This window comes from Trachurus trachurus (genome assembly GCF_905171665.1).
Source record: "Trachurus trachurus genome assembly, chromosome: 13".
Taxonomy (NCBI): Eukaryota; Metazoa; Chordata; class Actinopteri; order Carangiformes; family Carangidae; genus Trachurus; species Trachurus trachurus.
In genome coordinates, this window is record NC_139892.1 from 14,681,918 (window position 1) to 14,701,904 (window position 19,987).

At 42.2% G+C, this 19,987-nt stretch overlaps 1 protein-coding gene across 1 annotated transcript; it reads right to left on the bottom strand.

Annotated features, from left to right (window-relative positions):
* Positions 1-1,097: 1,097 nt before the first annotated feature.
* On the bottom strand, positions 1,098-12,445 carry kcnj5 (potassium inwardly rectifying channel subfamily J member 5; the record flags this gene model as incomplete). Its single annotated transcript, XM_083984504.1, has 3 exons — positions 1,098-1,483; positions 9,061-9,934; positions 12,383-12,445. The coding sequence occupies 3 exons, from the start codon at positions 12,443-12,445 to the stop codon at positions 1,098-1,100; spliced, it is 1,323 nt and encodes a 440-aa protein (XP_083840630.1).
* Between the last annotated feature and the right edge of the window lie 7,542 nt (positions 12,446-19,987).

Consider the following 19,987-nt stretch of genomic DNA (forward strand, 5'->3'; position numbering starts at 1 on the left):
ATTTGAATGTGACTTTCTTAAAGAAGACTGACATGCAGCAGTTAGTAGCAGTGGCTTGGTGGGTGGTTAGGTCAGTGTGGAGTCACCTCAAGGGAAATTGTGCTTTACATACCAAGAAATGGGGTTTGGAATTAATGTTTTAGTTGCTGCAGCATGGACGGGAGAATTAAATCTTTAATCAGCCAAGAAGATTTCAAAATAGTCAGAAGCTAATAGCTTTTACGTACCAGCGTTAAACTAGATTATTTTTGTTAATTTCTAACCCTGAAATTGTGTATAAAATGAGGTACTTGCTGGTTTCTTTTGGGTCAAAGCTCCCAGTGTGTCGAAGGGTAGACCATTAGACAACACACAATGGGAGTGTTTAGGACAGTACAACCATGGGTAAGGTGTGAACAAAGAAAACAAACCTGGATTGCCACTACATGTTGCCGTTTACAGAACATTTTCCTACATTTCCTCTTGCCTATGCGAAGTAGAGGCTGTATACGTATATGTCCTCCTAGGTGAATGCGGTTTCGGACACAGAGTAATAATAACATTGACAGAGAAAAGGAAATAAAAATCTCTCAATTTTTTTTCTTCTTTTTTTTAAATTCATCAATAACAAGGTTCCTTTACCAAGCAGAAGTTGCTGTCAGACACATTAGTTGAGTTATGAGACTGATACTCTGCTTAAATGAAGGTGAATCAACACACTCTAAAATGAGAATATTGGAGTATCCATAATAAGCCCATGGTACTCTGTCATGGCTACCAGTTTCAGCTCAAGTTAGCGTTATACAACTTGAGCTATTATAGCAGTAAGTGGTCGTTAGGATTATAAAAGGACAATCTGAACCACCGACCTTTAAGTGTAGATATAGATATTGTACGTGTGTGTCTGTGTATGTGTACTTACATGTCTACAAAACCAATCTATACTATAGATTGACACTCTAGTAGAGGAGTATTGCACGAGTCGAGGGAGAGGAGACGGATGTCTTGTATCTCCAAGCACTGCAGTGGAACAAGCTGGCCATTGACTAAATGAAGCATTATTTTGTCCTGTCTTCTTCCTGTCCAGTCTTTCCTGGGTTTTTAGCTGAAGTGGCCAATCAGTCAGGCAGTCCATCAGCAAGGGGAGGCTCTTCTAAAGCAGCAGCTGAGCCATTGGTCTCTCCTCTGTCACCCCCTGAATCTCTCTCCTCCTTGTCCTCATCCTGGCTTAGCGGGTCCTCTTTGGACAGGCCGTCTAAGGGGTCAAAAGTGTGACTTTTAGGATCAGGGCTGAGCAGCGAAAGCTGAGGCAATAGAGGCCCATCCCGAAGCTTAGCAGCTAGCTCCTTGGCGCTGCAGGTGGGGGTGTTGGTCTCGTAGATATCGTGGAAGTTGTTGTAGTCTACCTCATAGAAGCCCTTCTCCAATGAGAGAACCGGTGTGAAGCGGTAGCCCCAAAGCACCTCTGTGTCCAAGTAGGAACTCCGTGCCTGGCATGTCATCCCTGTCACAAGCATGGATAGGTGCCACACACACGCAAACGGACACAAGGAATGAAAAGAGGCAAGTACACACACACACACACACACACACACGATCACAATGGATAGGTAAACAAACACAAACAGAGATGGAAAGAGATGTAGAGAGAAAGAGAGACAGCATCAGTAAATTATTCATGGTTATACAGGAAGTGCACATCCTAACGCCCAAGACCCATAGGTCTACACTGTTTCATGTAAACCTCCATCAAAACAATAGTGCTGGAAATGACAGGTCTGTTTCTGAGCCAGTTGGCTGATTTAAAATTTGCACACAATTGACAAAGTGTGAAAAAAGAAATGTATTTATTTTCCAAGGTTAATGTTTTTCAAATCAGAAAAAGCAGCACATTAGCAGACCAGCAGTTGCAAAAATGGAATCTAAGTTTTACTCATCATAAACTGTTACAACAGGTAGGCTATACATTGGAAATACCTAGTATCTTGACCCAATCTTGACAATGGTCTAACGTTGGATTGTAGGTGTCACACAGATATGACGTTTTCAATCGTAGCAACGCAGATCACACACATGAACCGTGGCTCAGTTCAAATAAATGTCCCTCCCAGCAGCTCAGTCACACAAAAAATACCAGAAGTACCTGGTATGTACACGGCAATCAATATTGTCATTAATTAGGCTACACCTGTATTTCTCTGTGATAGCCAATGAAAAAAGACATCGGCCTACTAGTGGACAAAGTCAGACAGTTAGCTGTGCAGGTAATTGATTATTTTGGAACAAACAAATGAGAACTAAAGCAATCTGATGAGATCCTTTGTTACTGTAGTGAAAGGTATGAATCTTGGTTTGAGTAGAAACAAAAGATGCTCTCATTAGCGGTTAGCAAACTAGCCACTATCTTTAGGCCACCTCTTGGGGATTTGGTATTAGCATAAACAACATAAACAAATGTGTATAATGACGTGCATCCAGTCCTGGCTTAAACTAAAAAGAAAGCTACAAAATGGAGACAAAAAAACAAACAAAAAAACTATCATGTCATTAGCTCAGCGTTTCATTGATAAGCTTTTTTATCTCTCACTCACACTGTCTGCTTTTACAAGACTCTGCGGTATTTAGCTAATTAGACTCGCTAATTACGTAAACAGCGACAAGCTAATGAAAGCGACAACATCCACCTTTCACGGGCAAGGCAGGCTGTAACTGATACCCACAAGACAGACTTTGGGTCAAGTATCACTTTAAACCACTCGCCACAGATGACTTGCTCATCAGACTGTAATGTGCTGTTTGCATAACATCACCCACAACACCAAGCATGTGCTCTAAAATAGACGTAGATGCCAAATTTGATATGGTGTCTAATGTCAGGGTAAGAGGAGGGGCTATTGCACCTTTTCTTCAGCTTTCCCTGTGGAAATGAGTGGCCTAGTTTCCACATTTAACTTGTGAAATGTTTGTTGTTCCTGTGACTGGATTATCAAAGACAATATAGTGTCTTTCGCTTCCTAATGAGAAGGGTTTCTATACTGGCTATTGAGAGTGCTGGGACATTATACTTGGTGTGCTGGTTTTAAATTCTTCTGCTCATACTTTGAAGTACACATTAAGTTATGTCAGAAGAGCTATTAATGTCTTGTCATATTTGCATTTTCAAGATGGTTGCGTCATGACCAGCAGCCTTTTACTTAAAACCCCTGGATGCACCGGTAGGCTAAACACATTTTAAGAGCAGTTATTTCCTGAGGGATTGGCAAAATGAGCAATTAATTAATGTGACTGAATTAATTCAAACAGGGATATGTCACCTTTCTGCCACACACACTCAACGTTTTCAGATATACAGTAACTCTTTGGAGAACTGCGAACTATCTGTACACTTTCTATTTTAACCATCACTTGACGCTATTATTGTATGGTAATGTGTACCTTTTGTCTGCTTCTGTGAGCTCTTGGCTCCACAGCAGTGAATTGGCTTTTTCCTTTTGCATATTTTGCAAACAATACCTATGCTGTGTTGAAAAAAGTCTGCTGCAGGCTGCTGGGTGCGTAGGAAACACTTGTGCTATGATGTGTTCATGTGCTACGAAGACTTGACAATTTTAAGAGATTACAGAATTTACATAATTTTTTTTTTCATTACAGTACAATGTGTGCTCATTGTGTGAATTTCAGGTTTTTAGATGTAGACACCTTCCCACCAAACTAATAATAAAAAAAAAACAATGAAAGTTTAACTTCAGCGATAAGACCATTTTGTGGCCCTTAAATCACCCTTGCAAAGTATTGTGCAGTTTTTCATTATTATGGCTGACTTCTATGATTATGTTGGTTCTCCACCTGAGCCGCAGTGACAAAATGACAAACAATAAACACACAAAGGCGCCCCGAATGCTGTGGATGCTGTGAATCTGGGCTGTGAGTCTTGTGGTACAAAAGCTGTGGCTGGGGGATTTCCACTAGCCTGATGCATCAGCCGCTTACTTCATTACATTTCATATAGCGTCTGAACACGAGCCATAGGGATTCGTTTGCTTCCGGGAGGCGGTTGCTTACATTTGCTTCAACTAATCGCTGCTGCTTGGTGGTCACGTGTGCTATACACCGGTTAAGCTCATAGGTTAATCTTGAGCGCTTGAGTTCAACGTCATCGCCTTCACTTACCCGTCTGTTTGCTGATTGGTAGCGGACGGAGCAAACCGAAACGCATTGCTAGTGTCCTGACTACATTGTTGAGGCAAATGAGATTTGCCGGAACCAGTAGGCGGCGCTAGCCTGGCTAGATTTCCACACACACGTACTGTAAACGCACATGCAGCTTAACCCTCACCTTAACAATCAAAGCAGCAAGAGCATGGTTCATGTTCAGTGTAACAGGATAAAACATAAATGGGTACACAAGGGAATAAGAGGAGGAGACAAAGAACAATGAACAGACCTTTTTTCCACTACAAATATTTTGACTTAAATACAGGTGTATTTACCAAGTTTAAAAAAGACTACTCGATCCTGGTATTGTGCGTGCTGCACCCAAATAGAAGAGGGTCATCACTGATGTCACGAGTGACACCTGTGCTTTACAGTACCAGTGTTGACACGCCAGGAGCAAGATGCATGATGTGTATACACAAAAACCATGTGTATGCAATTTTATCATTGATTGGAGAATTTTGGTTTTGTTCGTACTTGAGTTTCTGTCGTGAATTTCCTCTTGAGTTTTATGCACCTGGCCCCAGGTGTAACTGCTGTAATCACATGCTGCTGCTTTTGCTGCTGCTTTTGATGTAGCACGCCATGAGGGCTTATAGCCTCCACCTTCAGACTCTGACTAAGTCTCCCTGTGGGATTGTGTTTTTTTTTTTTCCTTTTCATTTTTTTTCTGTCAGTGCCCAATCTCTGCTGTGCTCAGCTTGATGTATTTTTCCAGGGGGTGAGCCCATACATCCAACGTCACCTCTTGACGTACTTTGCATTCATGTGATATTCTGCTCCAGGTGAGCTGGATGACTAAATCATTGTTATCAATTACAGTCAATCAGTTCACCTGAAAAAAACTTCTGCAGTGGAAAAAGACGATTAATATCAGCTTAGTTTTAATGATGATGATGATTTAATATTAATGATTATTTCAGAAAAGATAGGATCTCATTAGAACAAAAAGAAAGACCAGGTTATTATAATTGCATTTTGCCCTTGTGGTTTGTGGTGAATGAACCTGCTTTGTGCTGACTAAGCTTAGACATGGCACATGAACCATTATTTGTATCTGTATTCTCAGGGCATGTCTTGTGACTTCTGTCTTTCTTTTTTTTATTTTGGTCTGTGGGCGGAAGAACTCTTGTGTTCTCCCTAAATTGCAAGGACAGACAGAGGAGAGTGGGCAATGATGAAGCTAATGTGTATGAACATGACTCAATATTTGACTCAAAATGTTGACACATCTTCTAGCGAACTTCTAGTGGCGGCGCCTTAGCACGTTTTTGGTAATGCCTGGTTTTGGTCATATTTCCATTAGACAAGATTGTTTGTTTATATACACACTGATGACTAAGCTCTAGAAACCTTTAAGTGTACTGTTGTCTGATTCACTGTATTTTCCTGGAAGTATCAAACAAAAAAGCCGCTGCAGACGCTCATGTTTACACATCCACAATAGTGATGCTTTATGGTTTCTGTATTCTGAGAAATGGCATAAAGCATGTCTTATTTGATACATAAATAATTCACTGTTAAGGAAACAGTGCATTAAGCATCTTTAAACCCACTATTTACAGAGTCATTTCAATTGTGAAAACAAGGATTGTTGTTGGCAACACTGACACATATGACTGATGATGGGGAAAAGCACCAGAAACTGCAGGGTAATCACTTTTTTGTTCAGAATTAAATATTACAGTTGACTATATACTCTGTATAGGCCAAACAGTTAAGGTTTTATGGTTGCATGTATTCTTTAGGGAAGTTACGATATGACAAATATGCAGGCAGACATAAACATCTGAAATCTAAAAATTCCTCAGCTATTTGTAGGCAGCTGTGATAGCAGAGAGATACTTTTTTGAATCATCTGTCACTTGAATTATTGAAACCTGAAAATGGTTACTAAGAGTGTTTGGAAGCTACATGATTCATTTAATTACTTAAAAATAAAAGCATAAGAAAGTAAAAGTAATGAAGGACAGAGTCTATGCAATGAAATGTTCAGGTGAACGAGTCAGTTAAATCTGTGAGATAAAAAAAAAAGTAAAATAATTTATTCGTGAAGGCGACGTAGTAACCGTGTCTGCCATTTATTTTAAGCTACAAACAGAAACCTGTCAGTCGGCATCCGCCGTAATATGACAGAGGTTGACTGGAATTGAATATAAACATGATTTTTCCTGCATTTTCTCCTATCAGGGGAATGTCTTTAGATTCATTGTAGGCTAGTTTTATTTTTTTTAATATATTTATACACGTTCTTTAGATGGTTTTTTTGTTTTACTTTATTTTTTAAATCACAGATGCTTTGGGAGTGCCTGGGGAACAAATGATAAAACTGATTTCCAGAACCTGATTTACAATTGTACCGGTTGTCAGGCTGGCTGTCAAGCAAACAACACCATACCGATGAAAGGGGAAAAGAAGCTATTTAAACGCCCTCTTAATTGTCACCTTCAAAGTCTGTGACCACATCCAGTAGGTGATGCTTTAAAGCATCAGTCTGATGAGGTTTTGTTGTTATAGTCTATAGACTCTGCAGTTAATCAATATGGATCGTCAGATGCTGTATTGAACTGTTTTATCAAATTCCTTCTTGCTTGATATGAGACCATAATTGACATAATTAATAAAAAACAATGTTTTTGCATACCACAGCATTGGACATCCATTCCCTGATTTAACCACAATGACAGCACATTCATCATTTTTACAACAGCTAGTGAGGGTGCTTAGTCAGCTATATATTTTACTGTTAGTGACCTCAGAGCATTGGATATCAATTAAAAAGACATTATTATAGTAATAGCAGGCAACCTTTTACCTGGTTTAAATCCTTACTGTACGTTCTATTTGAGTCCCATTTAACAGCGTAAAGAACAGCTTTTCAATCACCGTGATACTTCATGACCTCCCTCACTTTTATCTGAACTGCTTTCAAATATGTTTTTGAGAAGCTGCCGCAATTTGGTCTAAAAGAACACAGGCTTCAAACTTAGAGGTCTACACAAGCTTTTATCAGTTTGATAAAAGAGAAGTGACCCCAGTTGTAACCCATGTCCTTGTACCACCTTATATTTCTATTTATGGCAAAAAAGGTTAATTTTTTGCAAATGTGTTTTTACACATACAGCAGTGAGGTCAGAAGGACCTTGAATATATAAATAAAGCGACTGATAACAAAACATAAATGTTAATGGAAACCTGGGAGTTTTGCATCCCATTGTTTTGTGGTTGGCGCTGTTGTGCCCTCAGCTACTGGGTGACGTGTAGCTTTAGCAGCATTTAAATTAAGATAAGAAAAATAAATTATGATGGGGAAAAAAAACTACAGTTTTAATGAACACTCTTAATGCCTGTGACCTGTTTAGTTACTTTCACTAGGGTTAACGGGACAGTAGTAAAGGGGGAGGGCAAGGGGGTGTGTAGATGGGTCTGTTGGCTAGTGGTCAAGGGCGATGATGACATAACCCCTGCATGATGCCATAGTCTCTTCCGGTGAAGCGCGAGGTGATTTAATGCCTGAGTCAAGTATCCAGCAGCGTGAGCAGGAAGCATGATGACTACTGGTGCTTTGGAGGGAGAAAAAAAAAATTAAATAAATAAATAAATAAATCAAAAATGAAATAGAGCAGAAATGTTCAGATGCATGCGAAGCCATGCCTGATCGCATTAGGGAGCTCGGTGGTTTGTTCGAATTTATTTTAAAAAGACAATTGTGTCCACGAGACTAAACACTCCTAATCAACCCGTGTGTCTCATTTACTGATGCAAAGTATGGTGATATCCAATAAAGTAAATTAGTGACATGTATAATGCATTGTATTTCAAATGAGTGGATTATAATTAGTCCTTGAACAAAGGCCAATAAACAATTCAGTTTGGGCATATAAACAATAACTGATTTAGCCAATGCCCCATAGACAACATGTTAGAACAGCAAATTAATGGCTAGCTGTGGGCCATCGTGCTGTGAAGGTTTCTGCTTTCATCACACTCTCATGGTGAATATAAAGGAGATTGATGCATCTAGTCTGAGTGCCAAGTGGAAGATGCTCCACGTTTCCTCATGCTGCCTTCGCTATACAGCCTCGTTCTGGGAAACGGAGGAGGCTATGTGGAACTTTACAGAAACACCTGGTCGCGTTTGCCTCAAAAATGTAACCAGCCTGCAGCACTTTTCAGGACTGCCTGGCCTTTACCCAAAACACAGACCAGCAGTGTGGGTAGCTACACTTCATTCATTTTGAAATAAACAATATCAAAGACATAACCTTGAAATAGCAATAGTGGAAATGCGGGCGGCAGTGAGTACAGAGAAACATACGGAAGACTGATCAACTTCCAGTCATTTTGCCTCAGCTGAAGTGATACATCTGAGTCTGAGTGTGAGTAGTAATAATTTGTTGATGAAGACAGCTGCGGTTGTAGGAAAATGTGCTAAAGAAAACAACATTTGTCAACGGTCACACAATGATTAAAGATATACAGTACAATCCTTATTAATACTTGGACTACCTTTGAATTGAAATGCATCTAAATTATTTATGTCTCACTTAGAGAGAGATGATTATCTGCCTTTCCATCCATTACAATATTATCTTTTGCAATCTGCAGCACTTACAGGTACTCACTCCTGCTCCTCCTCTCTTTTTATGCAGCAGCATATTTCCATGTGAGCCTCTTCTGTCTTTCCATCCATTTATCCATCCCCCCATCCCGCCCACTGTCATGCTCACTTCCTGCGTCCCAACAGTTCATCAATCTCTGTCTCTCCCTATTCGTCTGTGCTGTCCTCCTGTTTCACCTTGCTCCCTCCTTTTGTCTCTATCCCTTCCCATAATTCCCCACCCACCCCATCCCCCATGGTCATACCTGTGGCCTCCACCATTCCCTCAAGGATAACCACAATCTCGAACTCCTCCTTCTCAATTTGCGCCATTGACATCTCCCAGAAGGGGCTTTTCTCGTTGATCTCGTGAGAGATGATGAGCGGCGACACCAGGAACAGCCGGTCATCTCCCGTGTCAAAGCCGATGTTGATGTCAGTCTGGTTTAACGGGATGAACTCCCCCTCCTTGGTCTGCTGCGAGCGGATCAGCTTTGCTCGGATCGATGCCTCTACGATGTGAGAGTTCCTCAGGTCCCCCACTCGAAACATCAGGCACATCTTGTTATCTCGCACCGATATAACAGCATTGTGTGAGAACATGAGGGTCTCGGCGCGGTTCTTCGGCTGTGAGATCTTCACAAACATGCAGCCCACCATCATAGCGTTAACAATGGAGCCCAAGATGGCCTGCACCAAAAGCAGTATGATACCTTCGGGGCATTTCTCTGTGATCACGCGATAACCGTACCCGATGGTGGTCTCTGTCTCAATGGAGAAAAGGAAGGCTGAGACAAAACTGTTGAGGTTCTCCACACATGGGGTCCAGCCCTCCTCATCACCATGCCATAGATCCCCGCGGATGAGCGCTATCAGCCACCACAGGAAGCCGAAGAAAAGCCAGTTGACCACGTACACCAGAGTGAAAATGAAGAGGCTAAGACGCCAGCGTAGGTCCACCAGTGTTGTGAACAGGTCACTGAGGTAACGGTAGGTCTCTTGCACATTTCCGTGATGGACATTGCACTTGCCGTCCTTCTGCACGTATCGCTGGCGTGGTTTCTTTGCCGGGTCAGAAATCAAGTGGGTTCGCTCTGTCGAGATCTGCGCCTCCCGCAAGTGCTTGGGAAGCTTCTTCACCTAAGTGGAAGAAGAAGAAAGAAACAGAAGGAGAGAGGCAAAGTGAGGACAAAGAGGTGAAAAATTAAGGGCAGGCAAAGAAAGACAGAGGGAAACGGAGCAAGAAAATAGTGGTAGAGTGTACTTTACAGTCTCTGATTTCTTCAGCATATTGAGTTTGCACTGAAGAATGTAGGTGTTAACCTCTTTTGTGTCATTTTCTTTCAGCCTTAGCAAAAACACACTGCTGCAGGCAGGGCAGGCTAATAACATTAAGAGCTGTTATAAAGTCACTGCTCAGTGCGACTCCACATTGACATTGTGGGTGAACGTATATACAGGGAGAAAGAGAAACACAGAGTAAGGACATAACAAGAACACAAGGACGCCAAGGTCTTTGTTTATGTTGGCCAAGTTCCAGTGAGGCGATCTGGCTCCACAGCTGTGCCCTGCCTGTCTCCATGTCCCCTGTGTTCCCTCCCCTCGCACCCTATGGGACATTGGCAGGCCTGAATAGGAACAGACCTTCCATCCTTCCCCAATAGACCCGTATGGCATCCTTAAAAAGACTGACATATGCCTGGGCCCATGAGTTGCACCATCTTTTAACTGGCTATCATGCACATCCATGCCTGATTCCCAGTTTTACATGGTTGAAGAGCATTTAGGAAGGTGCTGAAAAAAAACAAACACTGCTTCACATCCTGGTAATGTATTCCTGCAGGGGCTGCATTGAATTTATCAATTTACTTGACTCCCATCTCGGCCAGTTGGATGCGTTTCATACATGATGAAAAGAGACAGACATACAGAAGGACATGTAAGGCACCTGTCAAAACAGACGCAGGACACGTTGGCAGCTGCTACTTTCCAATCTGAGCTGATAATTGAAATGCATTGTGTTGAAAACACGGAAAGAGCTCCTGCGCCCTCTGAACGTCTAAGTACTAATGGGACACCTGTGATCCATCTCTCTCCAGAGTCATGCTCACATCATCAGGAAAGTTACCTCCCATTGTGCTTACACTGAGTGCTCCTCTGATCCTATCACACAGATGATCGCTCGCAGAGTTCAGCAAAGGGAAGACATAATCTAAGGCACCACAATATCCTTGCAGTGCCTCTGATTGTGGAGCCCTGGCTAATAAAATCTGTCAGAGAGGTTCATTCGTGATAGTTTCATTTAGATGTCATCTGCTGTTTAGCCGCTGTATCGTGTGGACATGTACCTTTAGTCAGACCTGCATGTATTGAGTTTTCAGATATTGATTTGAAGTGATCCCTGTTTAAGGAACATTTTGACAAAGAAGAACTGAAAGACAATGCTTATTGACCCGCATTGCAATTAGTGGCTTGATGACAATGCGCTCGCCAAATGTCAATGGGCTCCCTTATTACCAAGTGTACTCAGGGATATCGGATCAAATAGAAATTCAGAGCACAGTCAGTCCACGGTTATTTAGAGTCAAACTGCCCACTGACAACATCCGTTAATGTACACAGCTGTTTTGAAAACTGTTGCTAATCAGTACTACACAGCTCCTAAATGAAAGACAGCCAAAATAGGGTCATTCATTTCCACACTTTTGGCTCAGGCTAATTGAGTGATAGATGAAGCTGTCACAAGCTGTTCCGCCCAATCTTTGGCCTTTATAGTCAATACGGTCCCCAGGGGTGATGGTCCATAAAGAAATTCATTAGTTCTGCCCCTGTGGCAGTAGTAAGTGGTGGGTGTTTTCTCTCATTGAGTCTTTGTGGTCCTGTATGAGTTGAAAGCCTTTGTTCCAATCAGCAGGGGAATCAGGACAGATGACCAATACAACTCCACCACCCATTATCGGGAGCAGGCGAGGAGACTTAACTTGTCACTAGCAAGGGAACTGAACTATCAGACCTCAGGAGGAACATAGCTGGTTATACTTTGCAGGGCGCTATAATCCATTCCTCTGATTTGATCTGCAAAGTATGCACACGGTATCCAGCATATCTAACAGTGTTTATCCCCCCCCCCCCCCCCCCCCCCCCCCCAGTTCCCTGAAAGCCATCCATCTGCTTTTTCTGTCTCACACGGATTCACTATCTGCGAATCAATCTCATCTCTTTACATCTTCTCTCTCTCTCTCTTGTCTTTGTCTGGTGTCTCAATGAGCCCCCACCACCTCACCACTCTTATCTCACATTGTCTCTGATGCCACACACTTTTTTTTCCACCTCCAGGTTGCGGAAAGAAAATAGGAATCAGTGCAGTGTTTGACCGGTAGTGGCTTCGCAGTTTGAATTGAATTGAATTGAATTCATTTTATTGTCATTCATACCAAGGTATAAACGAAATTTAAAATGCAAACCTCCATGTGGTTAAAAACATCAATGAGATTAAAAAAAAGACATACACACAATCAACAACAATAAGACAGTAAAATCCAATATTGCACAGTTCCTAAAGTGCAGCAGTCAATTTTTAAAGTTTACCTGAGCAGGTGTGACTCCTATCTCCATGTTGTGGTCCATGAGGACTCGAGAATCTCCTGCCATTCTCAGCTGAAGCACAACACCTATAGGACACAAGACAATACATTCGTTTATTAAATTTAGGCTTTGGAAAAAAAGAAGAAAACATTTTGCAGCAGTGGAATCAGCCTCAGTTCATTGATTACCAACATCCAAATCAACCAACACAACAAAGAGGAAAGGTCAAGGCTGCAGTGCCCCCACAACACATTGCACAAGCTTCATCCATTAGCCCTTCAACCTTTCAACCCGCAGCCATCTAAATTACACATCCAGTGAAAAGTACATACATTATGTCTGCACTAACAATGTTAGGTTGATGTATAGTGCAACCCCCCAGGCACAATATTTTGTACCTGTCATTTAAATTGTTTCAATTTGTCAATATGTCGATATGTGTTGGCTGGTGTAATTAGAACCCGCACAAACCAATGAGGGGCGGTTTGAATTATTAAAAGGACATATCTTTAATAGAGTAAGATGTTGCATGTGTTGGTTTTAATACTGTGTCTATACTATTTGTGTGAAATTTACCCAGCTAAACCGCAGCTAATGAGTGTGGCATCAGCTGAACCAGCAATTAAGACTGTCTTATGCTTTGTAAAATAAAATAAATACAAAATCCACAGGCATCCGCTATAAATAATACTAATACAGTTACCCAATTTGAGACCATACTTTCATACACTTACACATTTTTCTATTTTTTGGTTATTATTTTAATTAGAGAATTCACCACAATGCATGAAATCATTGGCATATAAACTCCATTAATATGCAAGACAATTAAATCTGAAGATGGATGGTAGCTGGGACTGCTGCAGCTTTTCACATGGAGGTTAGTCAATAGGAGGAATATTATTTCCATTAAAGCCCATATCATCACTAAATTCTGACATGTAGCAACTAATACCAAATGCTATCAATATACAGATGCTCTAATATTCTGCCATCAATCAGGGGCAACCATGGCTTATCGTCAAAATACTTTTAAGTGAAACTGTTCTCACTTCGGCTGTTTAATGTGGTGCTGAGTGGATAAATCACTCTGACTTTTGATCCCCTGACTTTTCACTGCACAATTTTTTTTCTTTCTCATTAAAATATGTCGCCAACTAGGCTACTGTAGCCTATCCATTGCCATGACATTTGTTTCAGACATCCATGGTACTAAGATGATTACTATATGTGTATAAACTTTGATCCCTTGAGCTTTCATCCAGTGCTATTATTAGGTTAAAATGTTAATCCGATACTTTCTTGTGACCCACACAACTTATGACATTCCCACTGGCCTCAGCTGTTGTGTTTAGCACTAATCATAATACTAATTAGTATGCAAATGCCCTAAATTAAGAGAGGGAACACTGTACCTAAACATTAACTGGTAAACGTTGTTGTATAGTGAGCATGTTAGCATGCTGATGTTAGCTAAAAACCACTGCTGTACTTATAAGTCTGCTCTTGTTTCTGAACATTTGCCAAGTCACAAAATGTTGTGTCTGGATGTTTCTGCAAAATGTTCACTGACAACACAGAATTTCCCAACAATAGAAACACTTGCAGTTCAATTTCTGCTTGTAACAGCTGAGGGTTGGTGGTTACGTTTAGGCATTCACGACACCGGTTAATGTCTGGGAACATTTGTGGTCAACACTGAGTCACGAGAGAGGATGTGTGCTGTTGTCTCTTGCTGCCTAACCTAACCACACAGGGGACTGAGGATGAGATAACTCCCCAAACGTAGCACTTCCCAGGAACTGTTTTGGTTTGGCAAAACAAATCCGTTGCACCTGAAAAGCCGGTGGTAGATGTATTTGCAGCTCATAAATATACATCTACACTGAAATAAATATCCACGCATAAATGTTTTTTATTAACTCATATTTGAAATTCAATGTAACTTACAGCGTTGTGACTCTTGGCATGGAGAAAAACACGTGAAATGTACCATGCTGTTGTGATTAACCAAAAGTTGCTGGGAATGGCCCCAATGTGTACAAATATAATAGAGCAAGGGAGATAAGAGTGCTGCATTGTCACAGCTGGAGGACTTAAGTAAAGGATTAGCTGTTAACATCACATGGGAGATGACCAAGTGGCCACTGTTGGCTAATTTGCCGGTACAATGAAGCAGGCACAGCTGCTGCGTTTTTAACGGCATCATTTTCCCAAAGAGCAGGCTTGTCATTGCCAGCCTCGCCAGTCGCCTCAGCTACATGTGCCCACATGCAGACAAACACAATACGCAACGTCACACACGCTGCTCCGCCATCCTTTCATAGACAGATAGCCCTACTGAGTGCAGTGTCACGAAAAAATCCACTTGCATCTTTCACTTTACATTTAATTATATATAAAACGACTGCGCACATTATCTTTGTGGTTGTTTTTAGCCTGGGAAGGAGCAGCTGAGTGATGCACTGACAGTGTGCAATATGTGTGATGTGATTTTAAAGAGTATTTCTCTACTGCAGCGTTGAATGCCGAAACAGGTATTTTTAATCATCAGTTATGAGAGGGCCAAAAGTGACAGGAGGAGTAGAAAAGGAACGCCTTCGATGTCTGCTGCATGATGTGGGATTTAATAGCAGGCACTGCAATAGTTATAGAGGGGAGTGGGGGTGTGAGGGAGTCGGAGGGGAGGGGTAGGGGGAGGTGGACCTCTGATAAAGCCCTAATTTTAGCAGCAATCTTACAACACCTTTGGAGCTCCACAAGAGGCAATTAAGTTATAGAGCCCCTGGGTGTTGTTTGAAAATCAACTACTTTTAATTTAGTAAACGAACAAGGGATACGAGAGGCCCTGGAACCGACCGAGCCGAAGAACATGGGTAAACTATACTTTTTGCAACTGCTTCTTGTCCTTGACAACATTTGACATTTCTCTGTCAGCCGTCTTAGATGTTACTCTATTTGATCGCTGACGAGAGAGGAGAGGGGGAAGCAAAGTCAAGCGCGGAGAAGTGAGAGGACCACGTCACAAATCAGATCCACACAGGAATGTAGTGTTGACATTGATGGTCCAAAGCAAAGGGCAGAGTGACGTGACAGGCATCTGAGCGAGGAAAAGACAGACAGATGGACAGACAGACAGACAGACAGACAGACAGACAGACAGCAGAGGTGTGGGACACACACAAAGCCTCTGGAAAACCACACTGAATACATTAAAAGAGGTTGCAAGGTCTCGCTTTCTGACTCATTTTAGGTTCTCTCATGAATTAAACATGACTCCTAGGAGATTTGTGAACTCCAGACCTGTGTGTATTTTCAGTGAGGCTGTGATTGCCGTGTCTGTTTGCAGCAGCAGACTCAACAAGCCCAAATGAGAGGTGTTCCAACATGGATCCCAGCTGGGGTGTTTTATCTTAGTGCTTTAAGAGGGTAACAAGCATTTATCTTGTTACTGGGAGAGTGACAGGATGCTTTGGCTGAATTGTGTTTGTGTCCTGATAACAAGAGCACTCATCTGTTGTGTCTAAAGCCAAGAGGTACTAGTAAACCACGGGAACCTGCTTCCTAAGGGATATCTACAGTACATATATTTCCCTTATTTGCTGATGCTGCACGCTGTAAACAATAATCTGTACAGAGCAGCGGCAAAATGTGGCTTTTTTCCATCTAACCTGTGGCAAGATCTATAATTTTCCCCTTGGGCCTGTATTTTTCACAAAAGCACTTGCTCCGTGATTTAATTTTCCACAATTTCTGAAGAAACTTCCAAACTTGTGTTGTCAGCTGTGTGTGCAGTTCGGAGAGGTAATAGCTGGCCTGGAGCTGAGCCAAGAGAGGCTTTTTTTTTATCAATACTAATCACTGGCCCAATAAAGACCCTACAACAGATTAATTATGTGAATTACACTGTAATTCTCACTTGATCAACATAATTGTAACCTGATTCATTCTGTGAATTACTTGTTTTATTTCCCATCATGTGGAAGTAATCAATTTAGCCTTTCCAGTCTGTGAAGAAACACTGTTTTCCGGCTTGGAATTTGCACAGATGTGCTTGTTTTGTAAATGCTGAGAAAGCTTCTCGCTGCCTTGAGGTACAAGCGCCGTATCTCCAAATTGTTTACTTTTCAGGAATGAAATAAGAAAAGCAGCAATATTCTAAATATATATCTAATGCCTACGCGTCCTTTTAACCCCTCCAGGCTCTGACCTGACTAGAGTGAAAATGCTTTCACTCTCCCTCTTTGTGGGTTGTAACCCTTCACATGACAGGGTTACAAACGGCAGTAAAATGCTGCAAACTCAGCATCAACCCTTAGTTTACAACACAGATTTGACTATTAGTGGGCACTCATCCATAGATCTTTTGAGGTCATTGCTAGTGGTTTTCTGTTGGTTCATCAAATACAATGCTGACACTGGTGAGAAAAAAGAAGAATTAAGCAGAAATGAAAGAAAGGAGAGAAAAAGAGGAAGAAAGTTGCTTTTACGAGTGTGGGAACAGGAGGTATAGCCTATTTATTTACTAAAGCACTGCGTCAGATAGGTATCTACACTGGCAGAGTCCCTCCACATTATCTACTGTCGCTGCTCCTTTGCCATAGAAGCACTGGAACTTTCTATTTCCTGGATTCCCTTCTCTCTGTCCCTGGACTGAAAGCAAGGAGTCACGGTTACTGGATGTGTCATGATTATGTCCCAGGCTAAGATTGGCCCATAAAATAACATGGCTTCATCCCTATCTCTGCTCACTTATGACACTTTGAGGTCGGATAGGTCAAATGACTAAAAATGGCCCCAGCTCGTTTGGCTCCAGGCACAGCACAAACACACGCACGCACACACACTCATGCACACACACACACACACACACACACACACACACACACACACACACACACACACACACACACACACACACACACACACACACACACACACACACACACACACACACACACACACAAAGTTCATACCATCCCTCCCTCCCATTTTCCCATTATGCCGGATAGTGAGCTGAGTGTATCCAGTTGTGTCCTTCTCATGGGTGACCTTCTCTGGAGTGACACTGCTGCACCGAGACGTTTGACTCACACTCGAGAAACAATTTCTCTAATGATGTCCCTCTCTCTCTCTCTCTCTCTCTCTCTCTCTCTCTCTCTCTCTCTCTCTCTCACACACACCCATCTCCCTATCTCTCTGTCCCACATTCAATCTCTGTCTTACAGTACAATTTGCGCAAACCAAGATAAAGCCATTGTGTTGCTGCGTGTCTCAGATCTGCTTCGCCCCTCCACTTAGATGAGAATGCTTTTTTCTCTGGTTTTGTGTGTGTGTGTGTGTGTGTGCTGCTGAAGTGGGAGGGGATGAGATTCATACCCAACACCTGTTGCAGCCAAATAATACCCTCTTCAACCACGCTGACCTGGAACAGGAGACATGTGGTGGAGAGAGATGTTAGATGTGAGAGGCTGAGTGGGTGGGCATGCTCCCCAACACCCTGTTTCGTCTTCTTATCAGGCGTTTCTGTCAGGCTCTCGCTGTGATTTACGGCTTTAGATCCCACAGTCCCTATGCCACTGCTCCGTCTTAGTGGGAGAGAGTGATGGCTAAGCAAAAGCTCAAACTGGAATGAGGAGGAACATGTGCAGTGTTATCATTAAATTGTTTTTTTTTTCATTAGATCTATTAAGCACAGAGACTTTTGCGTGCTTTGAATCAAACTTGAGCCGCCTATACCGCATGTGGTTCATTAATCTTCTGTCTCACCTCACTGTAGAGGGCAGGGAGGCGAGGATGGGTGGGAGGTGGAGGGAGGGAGGGAGGGAGGGAGGCCACAAGCGGGGTGGGGCCGGGCTGCAGAGCCAGGCAGCACACGCCGAATGCTGGAGGAGCCAAAGGTCAAATGGTCTTGATTGGAATTCCTGACATGCTTCACTGTGTCCCCGTGGGTGTCCCTTTGAGGAGCCTCCTTCTCTATAGTCAGCACATACTGAGTCAGAATAAAATGAGATTATGACCCTGCAGTTGCATGTTAAAAAATCCGCAGGCCGACTTGTTTGGCAAAAAGGCTGAGTAACGAGTAACACACCCTCTGCTCTGAGCAGTTTCTGACAAGGTGTCCTTCAGTGACGAGCTTAAACCTCCACGGCTGACAGCGGATGACGAGGTGTGAATGAGTCTCGGCCGTGTGCATGTGAAGCAGGCTGGAAGAAAAGAAAAAGCTCAGCGATGACTTCTTCTTCAAAAAAGACAACAAAAACATCTCCAATAAATAAATAAATGAACAAAACAAAAATAAAGCTGTATTTGAAAAGAAAAAAAACAACAACAACCTTGCTGCCACTCAGGCCTTATTAACCACGGTATTTCTATATTCCATCTTCGTGTTAATGAGCTGCAAATGTACATGGGTATGCAGCTTCCCCCGGGTGATGGATGCTCACGCTTCATAGATGCTTATGTAAAACCTGTATGAAAAAAAAAGAGGAGAGAAACCTCCAGATGTAGACTAGACCTGAATGTGTTTGCTTCCCACGTCTTAATTACACTGCAGTGATTATAGCAACACTTCTTCAAATGTATGTGTGTACAATCATCGGATGTCCTCTGTCTGCATGGTATGTGGAGCTATAAATCGTCCTTGCAGCATATGAATCAGTGTGCACTGTGAATTTTTGCAGAGCTGCCAGCATATGTGTGCATCATCATATTAATGGGCATTTGTTACACTGGCCAATTAGTGGTGGTGGTTGTATGTTTTGTTTTGTTTTGTTTCATCATATAAGAAACCAAACAGTACCCAAACCCGGCTGTGTGTGTGAGCTGTGACATTTACACGAACATGCGTCATGTGAAAGCAGGATTCCTTTAACACAAACATGAACTCACTGGGTGATTAGGTTAAACTGACCCAAACTGAGTGCTTATCAGCTGGACATGAGACATCGCTGCCGTCATCTGTCACACTTAACAAAACAAGTCCTTGTGAATACAGTGAGGGATCCTCATTCATTTAACCCAACCCCAGATAAAGACTGGTTTAGCACCACTGGCTAAGCCTGGAGCAGGAGACACTGTAAAACTTCCATTTCATTCCACATAACCTGCTGCTGACAGATAAGAGCACAAGCCATTATGAAGATTCCTGAGAGACAGTTAACCTGGACATGGGACGTACATTGTACTGCCTTTTCACAGGTGTCAGCTGTGTGACAGATTACAAGGGATAGTCTGACTGGTAACCACATAGTGATCGCTACGCAAATATTATCCCCTCCAGAGTACCACCTGAGCGGTATTGCTGCAGATGACAGATGCCGAGGGCAAGGTGACCTGACGCAAGCAGCCATTTTTACTTATTCGCTGAGAGTTGAACAGATATAGAAACCGGTGCAACAGAAATTCCCATGAGCGATGAAACTGTGTTTTTCTGCCCTTATCCATTTTCCATGACAGGAGACTGTGGATGTGCGTGTGTATACTGTATACTCTTTCATGTGTATTCGTGTTGGTGTGAGGGGGTTAGATGAATAAAGAACAAAGAGGTTATCCCTGAAACAGTCATCTCTCCACCACCAAACAGAAATTGAAGGCTTGTATCAGCTG